General features: G+C 45.3%; 1 protein-coding gene across 1 annotated transcript in view; it reads left to right on the top strand.

Annotated features, from left to right (window-relative positions):
- The window catches only part of LOC147748645 (uncharacterized), a 126,210-nt gene extending 110,683 nt beyond the window's left edge, over window positions 1-15,527 (top strand). The window contains exon 13 of the mRNA XM_086928368.1: window positions 15,256-15,527. Within this exon, the coding sequence (XP_086784494.1) occupies window positions 15,256-15,393 (138 nt within the window). The 3' untranslated portion in view covers window positions 15,394-15,527. The remainder of the gene's footprint in view (window positions 1-15,255) is intronic.
- The last annotated feature ends 2,049 nt before the right edge of the window (window positions 15,528-17,576 follow it).

Below are 17,576 nucleotides of genomic sequence, written 5' to 3'. Positions count from 1 at the left end.
TATCTCTCTCCTCTCTTGTTGTTTCTTCTCCTCTTTACTCTTGCTGTCTCTCATCTCTAACACTGCTGCTACCTGTGACCCCTGTCGTCATCCTGTACATGTCCCTGCTATTTTGAACTCTGCGTTTTCCTGTTGTCATTTCTAAAGAAGCGGAAGATGACGTGTTTTATCTTTTTACCTACACTGAGTGCAACAACAAAATGTACACCAAATGAAAATGCTTTTTTACATATATTAATCGGTGTGGTATGACTGGGTTTATTGCAAAACAGGCTTCTGCTTGAGCACAGCAGGTCATGTCTAGTGCTGCCTGTAATTAGTAGGTCCAGGGATGGCGACGGCATCAGCATCCACTGCTCAGCTTGCTGTGATCCTGCCTGTTACAGCACAGGCATTGTCCCCAGCAATACCATACAATAATGTAGTTCTGTTTCAGTGCTTTTCTTCCAACACGGTGAATCAGTCGAAATTCAGTAGGCACTTAACTGCCGCTTCTTTCAAAAAGGAAGTGAAAAAAATCCTAATTAACAGGTTTTTGGCTCCACTGCTTATTTACTGCCCTCTATTCTGATGCTCAGATTGACTACTACATTGTTGTACACCTGGGAATACCAGAGTTAGCATACTATGCACATATATGTATCAAATGTTATTTTCCCTCTACTTTATACGTACTACCCTAAATGTATGTGAAGCGCTCTGATACCTGTTTGGGTCATGTTCGCGCCATGCACATATATGTAACAAATGTTCTTTTCCCACTATCGTATCCAATGTACCCTAATTGTGAAGCGCTCTGATAACCACTTGGATCATGTTCGCACTATACAAAACTTTTTCAAAGAATTTAAAAAAAATATATTTAATGTTTATACACAGCTCTTGAATACTAACACTTTCAATAATGCCCTACCCCTTAATGGCCTTTCATTTATGGGGTTTACCTCCTGATGCACTAGCTGTAAAAGCAGATGAGTCCTATCAGTTTTACAATGGCTTTCCGATGTTTTTTTGCTAGGTATAAACCCCATCACACAACATTGGAGTCGGTGCAATATGCCACCTTCCGAGTAGCTTCTTGCTGTTTCATTCACAATGATGCATGTCTAGGGAGCGTACACGTTATTCTGTAGCATTCCATAAACTTAATATTTATGTCTTTCTGGTTGGTGCACACAGTGCCTTCCCTATTGGTTATAGTGATAGTTGCAGAAAAAACATTTGTTCTGTTTACTAACCTCCCTGCCTTATATCCACATTTAAGTTGTGTTTTTTCCATAACATTTTCTAATAATAGCACAGTGGTTATCTCTAGCTCATATTACCAGTTCTACAAGAGCTGGTAAGCCATTGTTGTCCCTCTGCCCCAACACTACAGTGTTTTAAAGGGTTTTGTTCCTCTACTCGGGTGATATTCTAACCTTTCTGTATGCCGAATACACAGCACACTGGTACCACACACACATCGGACCTTTCACTTGATTTCTAGCTTATCTCAATTGATCAACAATGTAGGAAAATTATCACTCATAATATAAATACAGTCACTTCTGGAGCCTTATACTCACACAATAGTCGCCTGTCACATTACATGATAAATGGCCCTGAGGAAGTCATTGGTGATTTCCAAATGATGAAATGTGTTGGCTGGCTTGAAACAACTGTATGACATCTGGAATAAAGAAAATTTTGGATACACAGTTACACTAAAGGACTGTGTTTTAATTTGTGGGAGTGCTGATAGTTGTTGTTGGACCCTCTCAGTCTTGCTCCAAGAATAACAACCAATGCAGTTTGGTTGGGTTTATATTCATAGTGCTCCTCTGTGATGTCCGCTAAGATTTATGGAAATCGTGCAAGACTTATAACGCGGATGTACCATGTTACTCCGCATACTTTTACTCCGCATACCGTTACAACGCGACTTTTACAACGCATACCATTACAACGCATAGCGCTTTGGGGTGCTGGATAGTGGTAAGTATAATTTACTATTCTAACTCCAGTCCCCGTGGACCCTAGGGAAGGTGTTGGATAGTAAATTATACTTATTCCCTATCCTAGAGCGCCCCCCAGCGCAATGCGTTGTAATGGTATGCGGAGTAAAAGTCGCGTTGTAATGGTAGTGCGGAGTAAAAGATGCGTTGTAACGGGTGTATACCCTTATAACGCACATCTGGCAATAGACACCAGTAAATATTTTTAGGTCAGCATTTATGTACATGGCACAGCACATTGTGCTACATCTAAACTCCCCACAATAAAACCTTGCAACTCCACTACCATTGTCTGGAACAATGAGCCCTCCCACACAACCCCTTTGCCAACAATTTGCACATTCTGCAATGGGCCTCTCTTAGCACCCTTCAACATGTGACCTGCTGTAGCATAAATTCTCCCTATCATTGTTGGAGGTGCCCACTGCCTTCGTGTCCTGTGAGCTCTGTCTAGCTGTATCTCCACAAGACCATCCTTGTTTGTGAACATTGTGGGTATGACCCTCCTAAAAAGGGCTCCAGTCTGCATTTCGGTGTTTTCTGGTATCTCCAACAGCCTTAAACTTTTTTGTCTGGACCTGTTTTCAAGGTCCAGCACATTTTTGTCTTTCAGTTTGATCACAGTCTACAAATTCACTGATTTGCCTAGCCTGAGTTGCCGTCACAACCTATACATCAGGAATTCTCTGCTCAACTTCAGCAGTACTTTTTTTTTTTTTTAAAGTCATGTCTGAGCAATGTCACTGCAAAGGTCAATCGGGTTATCTTCTCAGTGATTTTGTCTGTTACCATTCAATCTAAGTTGCCTCGGATCTGAGTTAAAAGGCGAGGGGGAGCCAACTCTAGCCTCCTCTGTCTCTCCCTCCACACTTGCTGAGTTTCTCGCCATTTTAGCAGTGTCCTTCGGTCTACAGCCTAGAGCACTGTGAGGGCAGGGTATACTCATTAGGGGCAGAACTGGGAGCCAAGCTTGGAATGGTAAGAAAAGAGGCACCTAGAACTTTGTATTTAAAAGAGCAGTGAGTTGATCAAAGAAGTAAAAGGGGAGGGAGGACAAAGTGGAGGGTGAAGAGCTGAGCGGAGCAATAGGAGGAACAAGCTCAGAAGAGGCAATGAAGGGTGAAGGTCTCAGCTGAAGTGAGAAAAAAGGAGGTAGAAGAGTTGAGTGAAGCAAGAGAAGAGAGATGGAGGGGAGAAAAGGCAGCAAGATGCCTTGCTGAGGCAAAGAAAAGAGGGCAGTGGGAAGAAGTGGAAGCAACAGAGCAGAGCGGAAAATGAGAGACGAGCAAATGGAAGTAGAAAGAAGGGTAAGTGCTGATGGCAAGAAAAGAAGATGGAGGGAGTAGGGATGGAATAAAAAGCGGAGAAGAACAGAAGTAAGGATGAAAGGAAGGCTTGAACGAAGATAAGGAAATGAGCATGGCTTAGGGAAGAAGTGAAAGAAGTGTTAGGTTATTCTGAGAAAGAATGACACTATTCTAAGGTAGGCTTATCAGAAACTACAAACAGAGAGCCAGCAACTGCTCTAAATCCTAGCAGGTTCCCCTGTCCTTAAACATTTACTGACAAAAGAAACTACAGCCCACCTTAATTATGAACCTGAGGTTTATAGGGCATGAATTTCCTTACTACCTATGCCTGGAAAGGACCCGATATCTTATGCCAACTATAGACCCATATCATTAATTAACACTGACATTAAGATCCAAGGAAACATATTGGGAAATAGGCTGAAACGATACATTCCCTCATGAATCAACCTTTTCTCACGTAGGGTTTGTGCCTGGATGGTTTTCCTCAAACCATCTCAGGACTCTCTCCCAACTGCTATGGCAGGTTCAGGACAATAAAAACAAGAAGATACTAATTTCTTAAAAATTCTAAGAAAGCTTATGGGGTGCCGCTCCGTGAAAGGTGACTTTGTTGGGGGCAGTTTTTGGAACCTGTGGAGAGCAACGAGGACTACAGCGTCCAGGCGCCCTTGGTCCCGACGACACCTGGGAGTAATCAGCCCCTCCCTGAGCCGGTACTTTACTCCTCGCGGCACCTGCTGCGCAGGAGCCGCTTCGTGAAAGGAGAATCTGTTAGGGGCAGTTTTTGGAACCTGTGGAGAGCAACGAGGACTACAGCGTCCAGGCACCCTTTGTCTCGACGACACCTGGGAGCAATCAGCTCCTCCCTGAGCTGGTACTTTACTCCTCGCGGAACCTTCTGCGCGGGTGCCGCTTCGTGAAAGGAGACTCTGTTGGGGGTAGTTTTTGGAACCTGTGGAGAGCAACGAGGACTACAGCAACCAGGCGCCCTTGGTCCCGACGACACCTGGGAGCAATCAGCCCCTCCCTGAGCCGGTACTTTACTCCTCGCGGCACCCGCTGTGCGCGGGCGCGGCGTGCCCGTCTGAGCCCGTCCGAGACTTTGAGAGGTGGGCTGGACCCTCTCTCTTAGTTCTTCAACAGGAACAGACACCTCGGCTCACCAGTAAGTGATTATTTGTTGCATTTAACGAGGGCTTTCTGACTTTTATTAAAATTGTGGAAAGCGATGGCAACACGAGAGGGACGGACAAGGAAGACTGCTGTAGTGGGCTATGTGGCAGGAACATTAGATCTGTTCATTACAAGGGCCTCATCTGTTTTAGCCCACGAGATAGCGATTACCGAACGCAGACTTTCGGTGGATCCTATATTTTCAAAGAGGTCGTCACTGGGGGGGATAATGAATGCTTGTTCACCTCCGAATGTCCCACAGTCATTACCACTCCTCGTTTCCCAGCTGCCGAGTCCAGGTTTGCAACAGAATGTCATTGTGAGTACTTCGGTGGAGGGAGAGGTTTCACGTTCCTCAGTGGCCAGGAGTGAAGCACTGGAAAATCCCCCATTTAACGTGGTACCATGTAATGCCCTGGTTCATAACCAGCCCGCTAATCACAAGGAGTATGCACAGGGAGCAATCTCTAAAAGGAAGCGAGGAGGAACCCCGCAGAAGGGGAAGAACTCCAAGGCATCTAAGCGGAGCAAACCGGATGATAGCCCAAATTTGGACCTCGAAATTGAAGCGCAAACTCTAACTAAAGAGTTGAAAGATTTCAAACTGTCAAGTCTAAATTAAGTAGTTAGTGTTACGAGTTTGACTCATGGGTTTATGAATTTTAAATCACACTATCATTTTGAACAGGTTTTGGATACAATAGATCACCTGCCCACCAGGAGGCTTTTCCTTCAATTCAGATATGGGACCCTCCCACTATTTGCTACAAATTATAAGGGGTCGGATGAGGTCTGCTATCTTTGCCCTGGTTTCCATGTGGCGGAGGAAACTGAAATCCATGTAGTTTTCTTCTGCCCGGTTTACAAGCAGGCTAGGACTAAATGGATTATACAACTGTGTAGGAATTTGGGCATACGGGATTACTCTGTTTTTTTTCAGAATTTTTAAATCTGACATGGACCCATTGCATGTAGTTGTAATCTCTAAATTCCTCCAAGCATTTCACCACCAGAATGTGTATGAATCTGTATTGCTCATTTTTTAAATTTTTGTGCTTTTATGACTGTAATGGTCGCAATAAAGTTACTATGATGATGAAAGCTTATGGTGATGACATTCTGGTCACTGTCTCTAAATCCGATGACCTCGATACCAGTTCTAATGAGAAGCTAAACTTTTTTATATTTTTGGGTTACGAAAGAAATTGGTCTAAATGCGAGGCGATGCCAAAGACTACGTCTGCAACCAGAGCCTATGTAAGCGCTTCACCCTTTCAATGTCTAAAATCACATCTCAAGTATTTTGGAGTCCTTCTTAATCCGGGTTTGCAAAACAGTTAGGGACAATGTGCTTCTCATGTTGGATAAAGTTTAAAATGGAATTTGCCTTCTGGTCTAAATTGCACTTGTCTATGTGGGGTAAAATCCAAATTGTAAAAATTAATATTATACCTAGATTCACGGATGTCTTCAGCATGCTCCCCTGATGGTGCTGACCTCTACCCTCAGAGAGATTGATAGGGCTGTACGGAGATTCGCTTGGTAGGATAGTCGACAACTACTGAAAGCGTCCAAACTTTATGCCTCCCCCACACTGAATCATACTTGTTGGCTTACCAATTGGCACAGACTATTTATATGTTCAATGCACACAGGAAGGTGCAGGCATGGCGAGGTATAGAATGCCATCTTATTGGTACATCTTCTGACTATACACTCTTATACACTGACCTTTCCTGGTCATGTCATGCGACCAATCCCATTCTGAATGACTCTCAGCCTGTTCTGAATGCCTCCCAGCACGGTTAGTGTAGAACACTCATTACTGGATATCTCACAATGGATCCATTCTCAGACTCCTATTCGGAGAAACAAAAAGATTCAAGTTGAGGATGTTGAAATAGAACGGTCACTGTAGTTGACTAAGGGGATACGTTATCTTGATGTATTGACACAGGATGGTGATTTACTCCTGTTTTCAGTCTTTGCACAAAAATATGACTTGCCTCCCTCCCAACAGTGGCAGTACACACAGTCGTCCCACAACCTTAAAGCCACTCTGGAGAATAGGCCTTGGTCTCTCTCTGTGAATGATATCCTGCAATATATTATGAGATAGAAAGCTCACAGGGGCATTATATCTGGGTTACATCTGACACTGATAGAAGCCTTTTTTGTTTAATAAAATGCAGGATCCCAGCGTCGATGGTGGTCCACAAGGCTTGGGATAGACTTTGCGGATGATGACTGGCTTGAAATCATGTAGACCCATGACAAGACAGTGATGAAGGCACTATTTAAATTCAGTTTTTATAAAGTTTTACACCAATGGCATTAGGCCCTGGCCAGACATTTCAGAGCACACATGACACGGGATCCAACCTGCTGGAGGTGTCCTACACCACTCTGTGATATAGCCATATATAGTAGTGTGGGACTGTTTAATGCTTCCAACCTTCTGGAGGGAGGCTTGGAACTTGAGTAAAACGAATCTAGGGGTCGCTCTTTCATTGACTGGTAGAATAGCCCTCCAACACGACACATCACAACTACCCCAGTGCCTCACCATGTGAACAGCTCTAGCAGTTGGCAATGTTTTTTGCATAACTGGAATTGAATGTCTTACCGCTATATTGAAATTGACTGACTGACATGAATGCTGTGGCCTCTTATGAAAACGTAATTTACAAACAAGATGACTGTCTGCAACAGTTCGAGGAGGTGTGGAGTCCATTTCTGGCATAGTTGTTGTTTGACTTTATGGAGGAATGCTATTAATTAGATAGGGTATCCTGCTTAAGGTGTACGTAAATTCACATCCCGCCCACTGTTTAAAAAAAATATGTATATCTATTATTGGAGCACAAGGATACAGAGAGCAATTTGGGTGCGTACATCGGCATCAACATGTACATGTTGCAGTTTACCATCCCTGGTTTCAGAGAAGGCAGAGAGAGTTATAGTTGAACGGTCTCCATGTACATTTTCCTTTTTGTAAAGCAATACAAAACAAAGTTAGTACGTGAAACCTACAATAATACCAACCTCCCTCGTCTAAGTTATTAGGATAACTAGAGGATCGCCTTCAATCCCAGTAGATAACTATTCAAGGTACATGTTTCCTACAGTACTGACTGGGAACCCTAACAGGTCCTTCAGTGCCATTCCCACCATGTCTAGCGGATGTAGAAACATCTTGTTGTGTATGCAGGTAAAGCTATACTGGTCAGGAGAAGTATCGCGGGGTATACGTGTCTCAATTCCGAACCAAAACCAAATTTCGCGAGGGCGGCCCAGAGATAAGGCCATTCTATCGTATCAAAGGCCATCGTGGCGTCCAAGGACGCCAAGATGGCCGGCTCCGGAAGAGACCCCGCCCTCGCGAGAACACCATGTAGGCGCCGCAAGTTGAGAGCAGTGTTCCGATGTGGAATAAAACCGGATTGATCCGGATGGATCAGGTCACAAATCACTGTAAGCAGACGATTGGCGGGAACCTTGGCAAGAACCTTAGGCTCAGCGTTCAACAGGGAGATGGGCCTGTACGATGCGCAGCGATCCCGAGGCTTGCCCTTATTGGGAATTACCACGATAGTTGCCAAACGCTGGTCACAAGGGAGGGTGCCACGGTCATGTGATTCTATAAACATATCGCGAAGATATGGTGCGACTTTATCCGGGCGCAGTTTGTACAGCTCAATAGGCAAGCCGTTCGGGCCCATAGCCTTGCCCGAACGGAGAGAACGAATTGCGGTCGCAATCTCGTCTACAGACAACGGAGCTTCCATGCACTCTCGATCCTCCTCAGAAAGGCATGGCGGCGCAATGTCACGCAGCAATGAATGGGAGTCATCCTCATCTCTATCAGACACCAGGGAGTACACAGCACGAAAATAATCCGCAAAACACTCCACAATCTCACTCGGGTCAGTCACACTCTCACCATCTAAAGTCTGAATCACAGGGACCACACGATTTGCTCTTTCCTTCTTGTCAAGCCACGCAATCAATTTACCCGCCTTATCCCCAACATTGTACAGTCTACCCTGCTGCTCCCTGTACATCGTCTTGGCAGCATCCGTGACAAGGGATTTATAGTCTTGCTGCTTCAGACCAAGGGCGTGGAGTCTGTCATGGGTAACGCCTGATTCTAGGTCAGCCTCCAATTCCAATATTACCGCCTCAAGACTCACCACCTCCTGATTCCTAGCTTTCTTAGTTTCAGCTATTAAGGATAGGGCCTGTCCACAAATAAGTCTTAAAAGCTTCCCACAGGGACACAGAGGAGGAAACAGACCCCTCGTTCTCCAGGAAATAGTGGTCTAGGGACTTTATCAGACTGTTACGGGTCTTGGGATTACGCAAGTACCAGGGGTTGATAGGGGCGATCCGCCCCGCAGCGTTCACCCCAGTGTCCATGCAGAGCCACAACGGAGAATGATCCGAAATGCCCCGGGCCAGGTGTCTGATCTCCCTAACAGAGGAAGACTGGGCAGCGGGTATAAGGATGTAATCAAGTCTGGAGAGACTCCCATGAGCCCCAGAGTGAAAGGTGTACTGAGTCTGTGTCGGATGCATTAACCTCCAGCAGTATACCAGACCAAAGGTGTCCAAGAACCCACTAAGCCATGACTGGGAATTAGGAAGATCCCTGGGGGGGTGATGATCCATAATGCCAGAAAGCACAGAATTAAAATCCCCACCCATAAGGAGAATGCAATCAGGGAGCTCCAGCATCACACGGCCAACATCTGTGAAAATAGAGGTCTGGAGACCCGGGGGAACGTATACAGTGAGCAGTGAAAGAGTCTTACCCTCCCACCTACCAGTGAGGGCGGCGTAACACCCTCTGTCGTCAAGGATTACGTCATCAATCTCCAGAGGGAGAGAAGACCGAACCAGAATACCCACCCCTCTAGAACCAGTGGTGAACCCGGAGTGTGCGACCAGGCGATAACCCCACCTAATCATAGCATGACACATATTTCCCACCAAATGCGTCTCCTGCAAAAGTACCACATCAGGAGACAAGCGACGCAGATACTGCAGTATCACACCCCGTTTTATGCGATCACCCAATCCATTGACATTCCAAGATATTAACCTCAACCCACTACCCCCCATCCCAACAAGTGATGCATGAGTCACCCCACAAAGAGCAGGACACTTGAAGTATAGAAGAAAACAATATGTCGCCTTGAGAAAAAAAAACACACTCACAAACACCCCATCCCACCCCCCAACCAACACCCGTTACAATTCCCCCCTCCCTGCACCCCTGCAGTAGACTAAAAAGCCACCCCAACATGCAGTGTGCCTGTCGCCCTAACATTTCCCACTCTACAAAAAGACCCTGGAGGAGGAAAGAGGCCCGTCCCTCCCGCCACCCAGAAGGGAACATCAGTGAAACAGAGTATACAAAATAAATAGAACCCAGTTGAGCAATGTCTAGTATTCAGAGATAAGGTGCCGAAACATCACTTCTGTACAGGCTCACCACCCTCGGCACCACCAGGGTGCTCAGTTCGGTCGTTCCGGCCAGGCAGGTAATCCAGCCAGTCACTCACATTCTCCGGCCGGTCAAAAAAGAATGTCCGTTCCTCGTACTCCACACGAAGCCTGGTAGGGAAAAGCATCGCGTACTTCAATCCTAAGTCCCGGAGACGTCGCTTAACTCCCTGAAAGCCCATCCTTTGTCTCTGGACGAGCTGAGTAAAGTCCGGGTAAAAGTTAACTGTGGAATTCTCAAATTTCACCGGGCCGCTCACTCTCGACGTCTGCAGGATAGCATCACGATCCCTGAAATGAAAAAGTTTGGCGATGATAGGCCTCGGAGGAGCGCCCGGCTTAGGCTTTCCACCCGGAATGCGATGGGCACGCTCCACTGCGAAGAACATGCTCAGTCCAGAAGGGGCAAGGTGGTTCAGGACATGATCTTCAACCAGGAGGTCAATCGAGTGAGTCTCGGGATTTTCCGGAACACCTATGACGCGGATGTTATTGCGTCTTGCCCTATTCTCAAAATCCTCCAGCCGATGGGACATTAGGTTATTAGCCGATTTCAAATTGCCAAGTTCGTTCTGAAGTTCGGACACATCGGCCGTGAGGCTAGAGGTCTTCAGATCCAACGACTTCATCTTCTCGTTGGTCTTGGACAGGTCGGCTCTGATCAGGGTGACATCGATGGCAACCGTGTCAATTTTATGAGCGAGAGCCTCATACTGCTGGCCGATGGTCTCCTTCATGTTGGTAATGGCGCCCATGATGTCCTGCAGGGACAGATCAGTAGGGGCGGTTGGGTCCTCCTTGGCGTCCTCCGGGGTACGGCTGGTGACTCCAGGGGATCCTTTGGATTGAGTGTACCGGTCCATAACGTTGGATTGGACCGGTCCCCCACGAAGGGGCGTCTTAGTCTTCCGTTTCTCTGCTTCGCCCCTGGCTGCCATGCTGGAAGATGCGCCCCGGAGGGGCCCGCGAGACCTAGTGAAAATGGCCGCCTGCGGGCAAGGCATCAACAGTCCACAAAAACTGGCTTGTGCGGCCAAGACAAAGACACGACTTGACCCAATCGGCGTAGATGGTAAAGTCTCACTCACACTGAATAGAGGCTGGACAAATCCCCGACCAAGCGGAACCTTCTCTCAATCAGACCATGCCAGGACCCAGAAACGAAACCGAAAGTTGGAGTAGGGCTACTGGGGAAGACCCCACTGCCTTTGTTATTCAACTCTGTCCCGGCTTCACAATTCGCCAAGTCCCCGGCTTGCCGCAGGGTGGGCCCCAAAAGTTCAAATCGATGTAATTTCGGTTCCCCGAGTCCGAATTGAAATTTGAAAAGAGTTATGAAGTCAGCCAAGGTTCCTCTTCAATAATCCGTCCAAGAATTCAGGATGTTGTCAGGATAAGTTGCGAAGAGTGGCAAGGGTCCGGGGAGCTCTGTGCGCACGCGGCCATCACGGATGCTCACGTAGCTCCTCCTCTCCACACCTCGATTTCTTGATTCGAGGCACTGTGGTGAGGTAGGAGGCCCCGTATCTAAGGTGTCTATTGGGGTGGTAGGCGTTTACAAGGGGACGGTTAATAGAGGGACCTGTTCCCCAATAGGACCAGTGGACGATGCACATGGCCTTGAATTCAATCCTAGATTTTACAGGGAGCCAGTGGAGGTCTTTTAGTCTGGCTTTGACTGAGACTCGTCGGGGGATCTTGAGAAGGGTCCTGGCGGCACAGTTTTGGATAATTTGGAGTTTGTTTAGTGTGGACTGTGGAGCCCCAAGGTATAGGGCATTCCCGCAGTCCAGGCGAGATAGGATAAGCCCTTGTACCATGATCCGTTTTGAGTGGAAAGGGAGGAGGGGAAGAATCTTGCGTAGTAGCCTCAGGAGCCAGAAACAGATGGCAGATAGCTTGGTTGCCTGGTGATTAAAATTGAGTGCTCTGTCCAGCCATATGCTGAGGCTTTTGATTTGTTCTTTGGGTAGGGGGGACAGCCTAGGCAGGGGGGCCAGATTAAGTCAATAGGCTTGTCGATGGTGTTTCCCAAGAGCATAATCTCTGTTTTCTCCCCGTTTAGTTTTAGGCAGGATGCAGCCATCCATGCAGCGACTGCTTCCAGACATTTGTGTAAGCTATGGTGAGAACTGAAGAAGATCACATAATTCTTGAAGCAGACGACATGCGAGTAGTCTTGTAGTCTGTGTTTAGGATGGATAGCAGGCCGTATGATGCTAGGTCTGTAGGGTCTTTATGAGGCTTTAATATAGTAGAGATGACCACAGCATTTACAGTCGGCGGAAACATGCCGTCGGACTTCATAAAGTCATAATATGTCGCTAATTTGGGAGCCAGGAAAGGGGCAAATTTCACGTGAAATTCATCCGTCAAACCATCCGTACCAGGGACCTTCCCCGGAGGCAAGTCTTTCAAAAGCCACAGTATCTCATGTGTCGGAATGGGAGTGTCTAGCTTCACTCCGGCCACCTGCGATAGTCTGGGAAGGGTGAGATGAGTGGTAAAGCGATCAACTAACTCCTCAAGTAATGGGGAGGGGCAGTGTACAGTGCTTTATAATAGCCAAAGAAGGCAGCAGTAATGGCAGTCTGCGTATAGTTTGTGCCCCCCGCCGGCATGGTGATAGTAAGCGGGGTAGATCGACCATGCGCAGAGGGACGAGTCTTGCCAGCAAGCAACTTCTCCTGCCCTCCTTTTTTTGGGCTCGAGCTCCCTAAGTAGAATGGTCATGACAGTAAAGAGGCTGTCAAAGTAGTGAGTTGGGGCTTCTTGCAGTTCTTCCATCTTGTCCAGTGAGAACCCCATGGTGTATTCCAACTTCCGTATGGAGGCTTCAGCTTTCAGAACGTCTCGGGCCAGACTCTACATATGCCCACTGCTGTTCTTATACACAACCCTCTAGTAGTACCTGCATTTTCCTGCATTTTCCTCATAAATGATAATGTATATCACTAACCGTCATGTGTAGGGAGGTGGAGCAAACAAGTCTCTCTAGAGGAAGAATGAACTTTATGAGCCAGGGAATAGAAGGAAAATTCTCGCTGTATTGGGTATTTTAGGCTCCATATATCGGCAAGAGTCCAAAGTGTCACCCGCTGTTGGAGCATTTTGGAGTTGTGTAATACCGGGGATTGCAGCAGAGAAGGTGTCGATCGATCAAGTTGTGCATCTAATACTACATTAAAATCTCTGTCTATGAATCACTGGGCATTGGGACAGTCTGTGATAAGATTTGTTAAGTAAGACCAAAATGCCAATTGATCAGTATGGGCAGAATATATAATTCCCACATCGTGCAAATGGCCATTTAAGACCCCTTGGACAAAGAAAAGTCCGTGTCAATGTGTACTATGTCTACTCTAAAGGGGACACCAGCTCCAACCCATAACACTGTTAGCATGGCATAGGCGGAGAACACCATACCAAACACCTGGCCCCTCCACTTAGCCCGGAGCTGGGTTACCTCCTTGGCGGTCAGATGAGTCTCCTGCTTATCCCTCCCCCTCTTACTGTGTTTATATATTTAGTTGCCTCAATGCGACTCATGCGTGGGAAACGAGACCTGGGAAAAATGTTGCACATTATTGTTAGCTGACCTGTGTGTCATTGGCAATTACATAGGTTCTATACATAAGTTTGATTTTTTCCTGTCGCAGTGAGATCCCTTCCCCCAAATTGTTCCCCCCCCTCCGCCCCTGTTTTCCCCTAGTCTTTTGTCAGACCCTACTTGAGTTACGCGTGTATAACATTTGGTGGAATGTTCCCATTTGTTGATATGTGAATTGGAATGTGTCAAAAAGCTAATAAGGAATTGAAATCCTAACAGCAGACGAGTGGAGGGGCTGAACCATTCATGATTAGACCTAGATTTATACTGGCAACACCCAGATGTCAGCAGGAAGTGCTTAGTGTAATTGGGAGCTTTCCTCTAAGTGAAGTGAATGAGAGCGAATGGCTGAGGAGAGGAATACATACGTGAGGAGAGGCGGAGAGAAAGCAAAGGAGAGAGATGACTTGCAGGTAGAAGGCTAGAGGTAAGAGTGGTAACCAACTTGAGCATGATGGGCCCAAAAAGGGTGGAGTTGTGAAACATGAAGGAGGAGAAAGGGTTGAGGGGAATATAAAGAGAGACCAAGGGAACAAGATTTATGAATGGCTAGAGTAAAAGAAAGTTCTGATGAAAGTAAAGGAGAGTAGTAGGAGAGGATAGAAAATGTCAGTGGCTAAAGAAAGAAAGATCTTAGTGAGAAGAAAGGCAAAAGAGATGAGAGTGAAAAGATGAATGGATGAATAATGAAGACAGAGAAGACTGGCTATGCTTGGTGGATTAAATAGTGGTATATGGCCTAAGCCTAAGGGGAGAAAGATGCAAAGAGAAAATCAGATAAGGGACAAGATGAAAGAATACATATGCATTTAGAAGAAGTAGAACTGGGTGAGGATATAATTAAATCGTCACTTTTTTTTATATTTGAGCACTTTTATTTCAATCTAAAGTTGTGGTGAGGACAGGATGGAGAAAGGCACAGAGAGGACAAGGATCAAGGAAGGGGAATGATTGTATACTGGATTGTTAGAGAGAGTAGTCATTCCAGGGAAGATGGAAATCAGGATAAAAATGTGTGATGAAGAAAGAAGTAGAAGAGCAAAGCTGATAGAATAAAGTTGAGAATGTCTTTCTAAAGAAGAGGGGTTGGAGTACTGTGGAGAGAAGAGGCCGAGAAGAAAATGATGGGGGGAGAAGCACTAAGGAAGAGGCTAGGACAAGGAGGAAATACTCTGAAGGTATAACTGTGCTGTGGTGAAAGAGAAAGATGAGGGCAATAGGAAAGCTTATGTGTCCTCCAAATAATCTGATGGGTGCATGTCCCTGACACATCATTATCCTTGTACGTTCCACAGGGTACCATAGCCTGTGACCTATTTATCTTGGCATGTTTTCTGGCAGTATATTTATTTTACCCTGGCACAGTATCATGATGAAAACCTTTTGGCACAAAATTATAATGCCATTCTCATGGTCTCTTTTGTTAATTGAATGTTCCTCATGGCATGGTATTCCATCACTTAGTAACCCTGCTATAGTATTCTGACAGTATATATTTCCTAGTACAATATATATCGGTATGCTCCTTACAATATTTCAGTCATGTATAAAATATCATTCCAAGCTATCCCTTTGTAGGAGATATCACAATGGTGCTCCTCAAACAAAGGCTACTATTAATCCAACTTGTCTGTATCTCCAACCTCCTTTTCAGGGAAACCATATTGAGACGTATGAATATGTCAAGCTGCAGATCCTGAGCAACTGGGGTCACCCGAACTACACCTGCATCTACCGTATTCGGGTGCATGGTGATCCAGTGCCTTTCAAAACTCATGCTGTCCCAACCTAACAGAATTGAGGCACAGCAACAAAATGGCTTCCTGCTATATGGACAATGCAGAAGGTTAGTCCTCTCTGGAAGATGCAGCGCCAATCGAACTTCTGCTGGCAGAACCATGCAGATTTCCACTTGTTATTAAAAAATGTGTTAGGAGTTAATACAAATATTTATATGAGAAAACATATTCTAGAGTGTTAGATATCGATATTAATAAAAATACAAAATTAACAGAGAAAGAGCGTGGCCATGGTTTTTTTTCTACTTAAGAGGTATCCATGATAAAGCATTAATAGATTTGCAGTCAGGTAACAAGTATTCGCTTTACCGCAGGTTCTTTCAAAGATTCAGTCGCAATATTGAGCATCTGCTAGGAGTTGTGATCATTTTTATGTTAAATGTTTAATGCCTTGCCCTAGCTTCTCTGGAGTTAGTTCTCCTAATATATTCTGTAATAATCACTCTCAGGGGTTTCTCAGCAGGTGAAACTCCACCCAATTGGAGGTTCTGTAATTTTGATAAGTTACATGGTTTTAGCTAATAGTAAATGCCAATTCCCACATGTGCATCGGAGACAATTGATTTGTAGAAAGACCAAATTCAAGCTTTACTCTTAGTACCTGTGAAGGTTTATACTTCTATTTTGTCTGAAACCTCACATTTTTTGCAAGACTGCTTGAACACCTAATCAATTCTCCAAATACATCAAAAAAGCTCTTAGGACAGACCATTCTCCCTACCCCCACTCCCTCTTCACTGGCATACAACTACACTTCTAAACCACTAACAAGGTATTTTATTCTTGTGGTAATGATGGGCACATGAGCACTTGGGTTGAAATAACATTTATTTCAAGTTATTTTTATTCTTGTTTATATATAATATGCCAGTTAGGCCAAACAAACATTAAACAATCACGGTAATGTCTTTCTTAAAAAATCCTACAAAAGTAATAAATTCATCCCACCGCATTTGACAGAACTAAAAAACATTTGGGTCCTGTGCCCATATTTATAATTTTTTCACACAGCGCAAGGCAGCAAGCCACTTTACTGCTCTGCTTAGAAGGGAAAGGGCAGGAATGCGCCATATTTAACATGATACAGCGCATTCCTGTCCTTTACTAGCGCTGATGCACTTTTGACTGCCTAGCACCAATGCAGGCACGCTTGCGTCATGGTTCAAGGGGAAGGATTGTTTTGTGCAGGAAGGGACACCTTCTTGCACAAAAACAATCCTGAGAGGCATTTTCCTCTTTCTGTTAATGCTGCAGAAGGAAGTACACGAAGAAAGAGGAAAAAACGAGGAGAAATAAAGATATTTCTCCTTCTTATGCCTCACCTGGTGAGGCGTAGCATATTGACTCATTCAAAGGTCTACCACTAATAGTAAATCTGGGAGTGCGCCAAAATCCAAGGGTGAATACATGGGAACACCCACGCTCCACCAGTGAAACACTTCCCTGGGGCAGAATAACACAAGAAATTGATTTGTGATGCCTAGTGTTACTTTAGATTTATCAAGTCCTGCAGGGCCACCCAAGATGGGTGGCCTTGCGTGACTTGAAAAATATCACTTAGGTTTTGCTTCATCCTAGCAACCCCTTGCATCGCACAAGGGTGACGCAAAACCTTGATAAATCTGTCCCCTTATGTTCACCAATTCCTGACAGAGCCTATCCGAAATACAATATGAGCTGGCTGTATTATGCCAGCCAAAATCTGTAAAATTGTACAAAGGATTCTTTTAAAATTTTAAAACTCCTTAACAGCCCAACAATTCCTAACCCCACCATTGTAGCTGAAGGTGGGCTCACTTAAACGAAAGGCTAAGAGAATATGTGTCATATGAAATTTCTCACTAAAGAGATCTTATTCTAAGATTGACCAACCCAAAAAGTTTGGTAGGGCCTGTGAGAAGGTGGCCTGATATGCAGTGCTCACTATTCTAGTGATCACTATGTATCAGTCCAACAACCCTTATTGATGATTGGTTGTAAGTCAACCTTATAGACCAGCTATCCTAGTAGCGTGGATACGAGCAGTCTAAGGCTAAAGACTCGAGAGGGTGTGGTAAGCCAGCTGTTATACCATCACATATACCCCTTGAACACCAAGTGAAAGGACACCACACAAGTGTTATGAAAATAAACAGTGTATTTATTAGAATCACAACAGCTCTGTACTCTTTATGAG

Source organism: Lissotriton vulgaris, chromosome 1_1, assembly GCF_964263255.1.
Source record: "Lissotriton vulgaris chromosome 1_1, aLisVul1.2, whole genome shotgun sequence".
Lineage (NCBI taxonomy): Eukaryota > Metazoa > Chordata > Amphibia > Caudata > Salamandridae > Lissotriton > Lissotriton vulgaris.
Note: the sequence above shows the minus strand (reverse complement) of the source record. Positions and strands in the feature narration are given on the sequence as shown.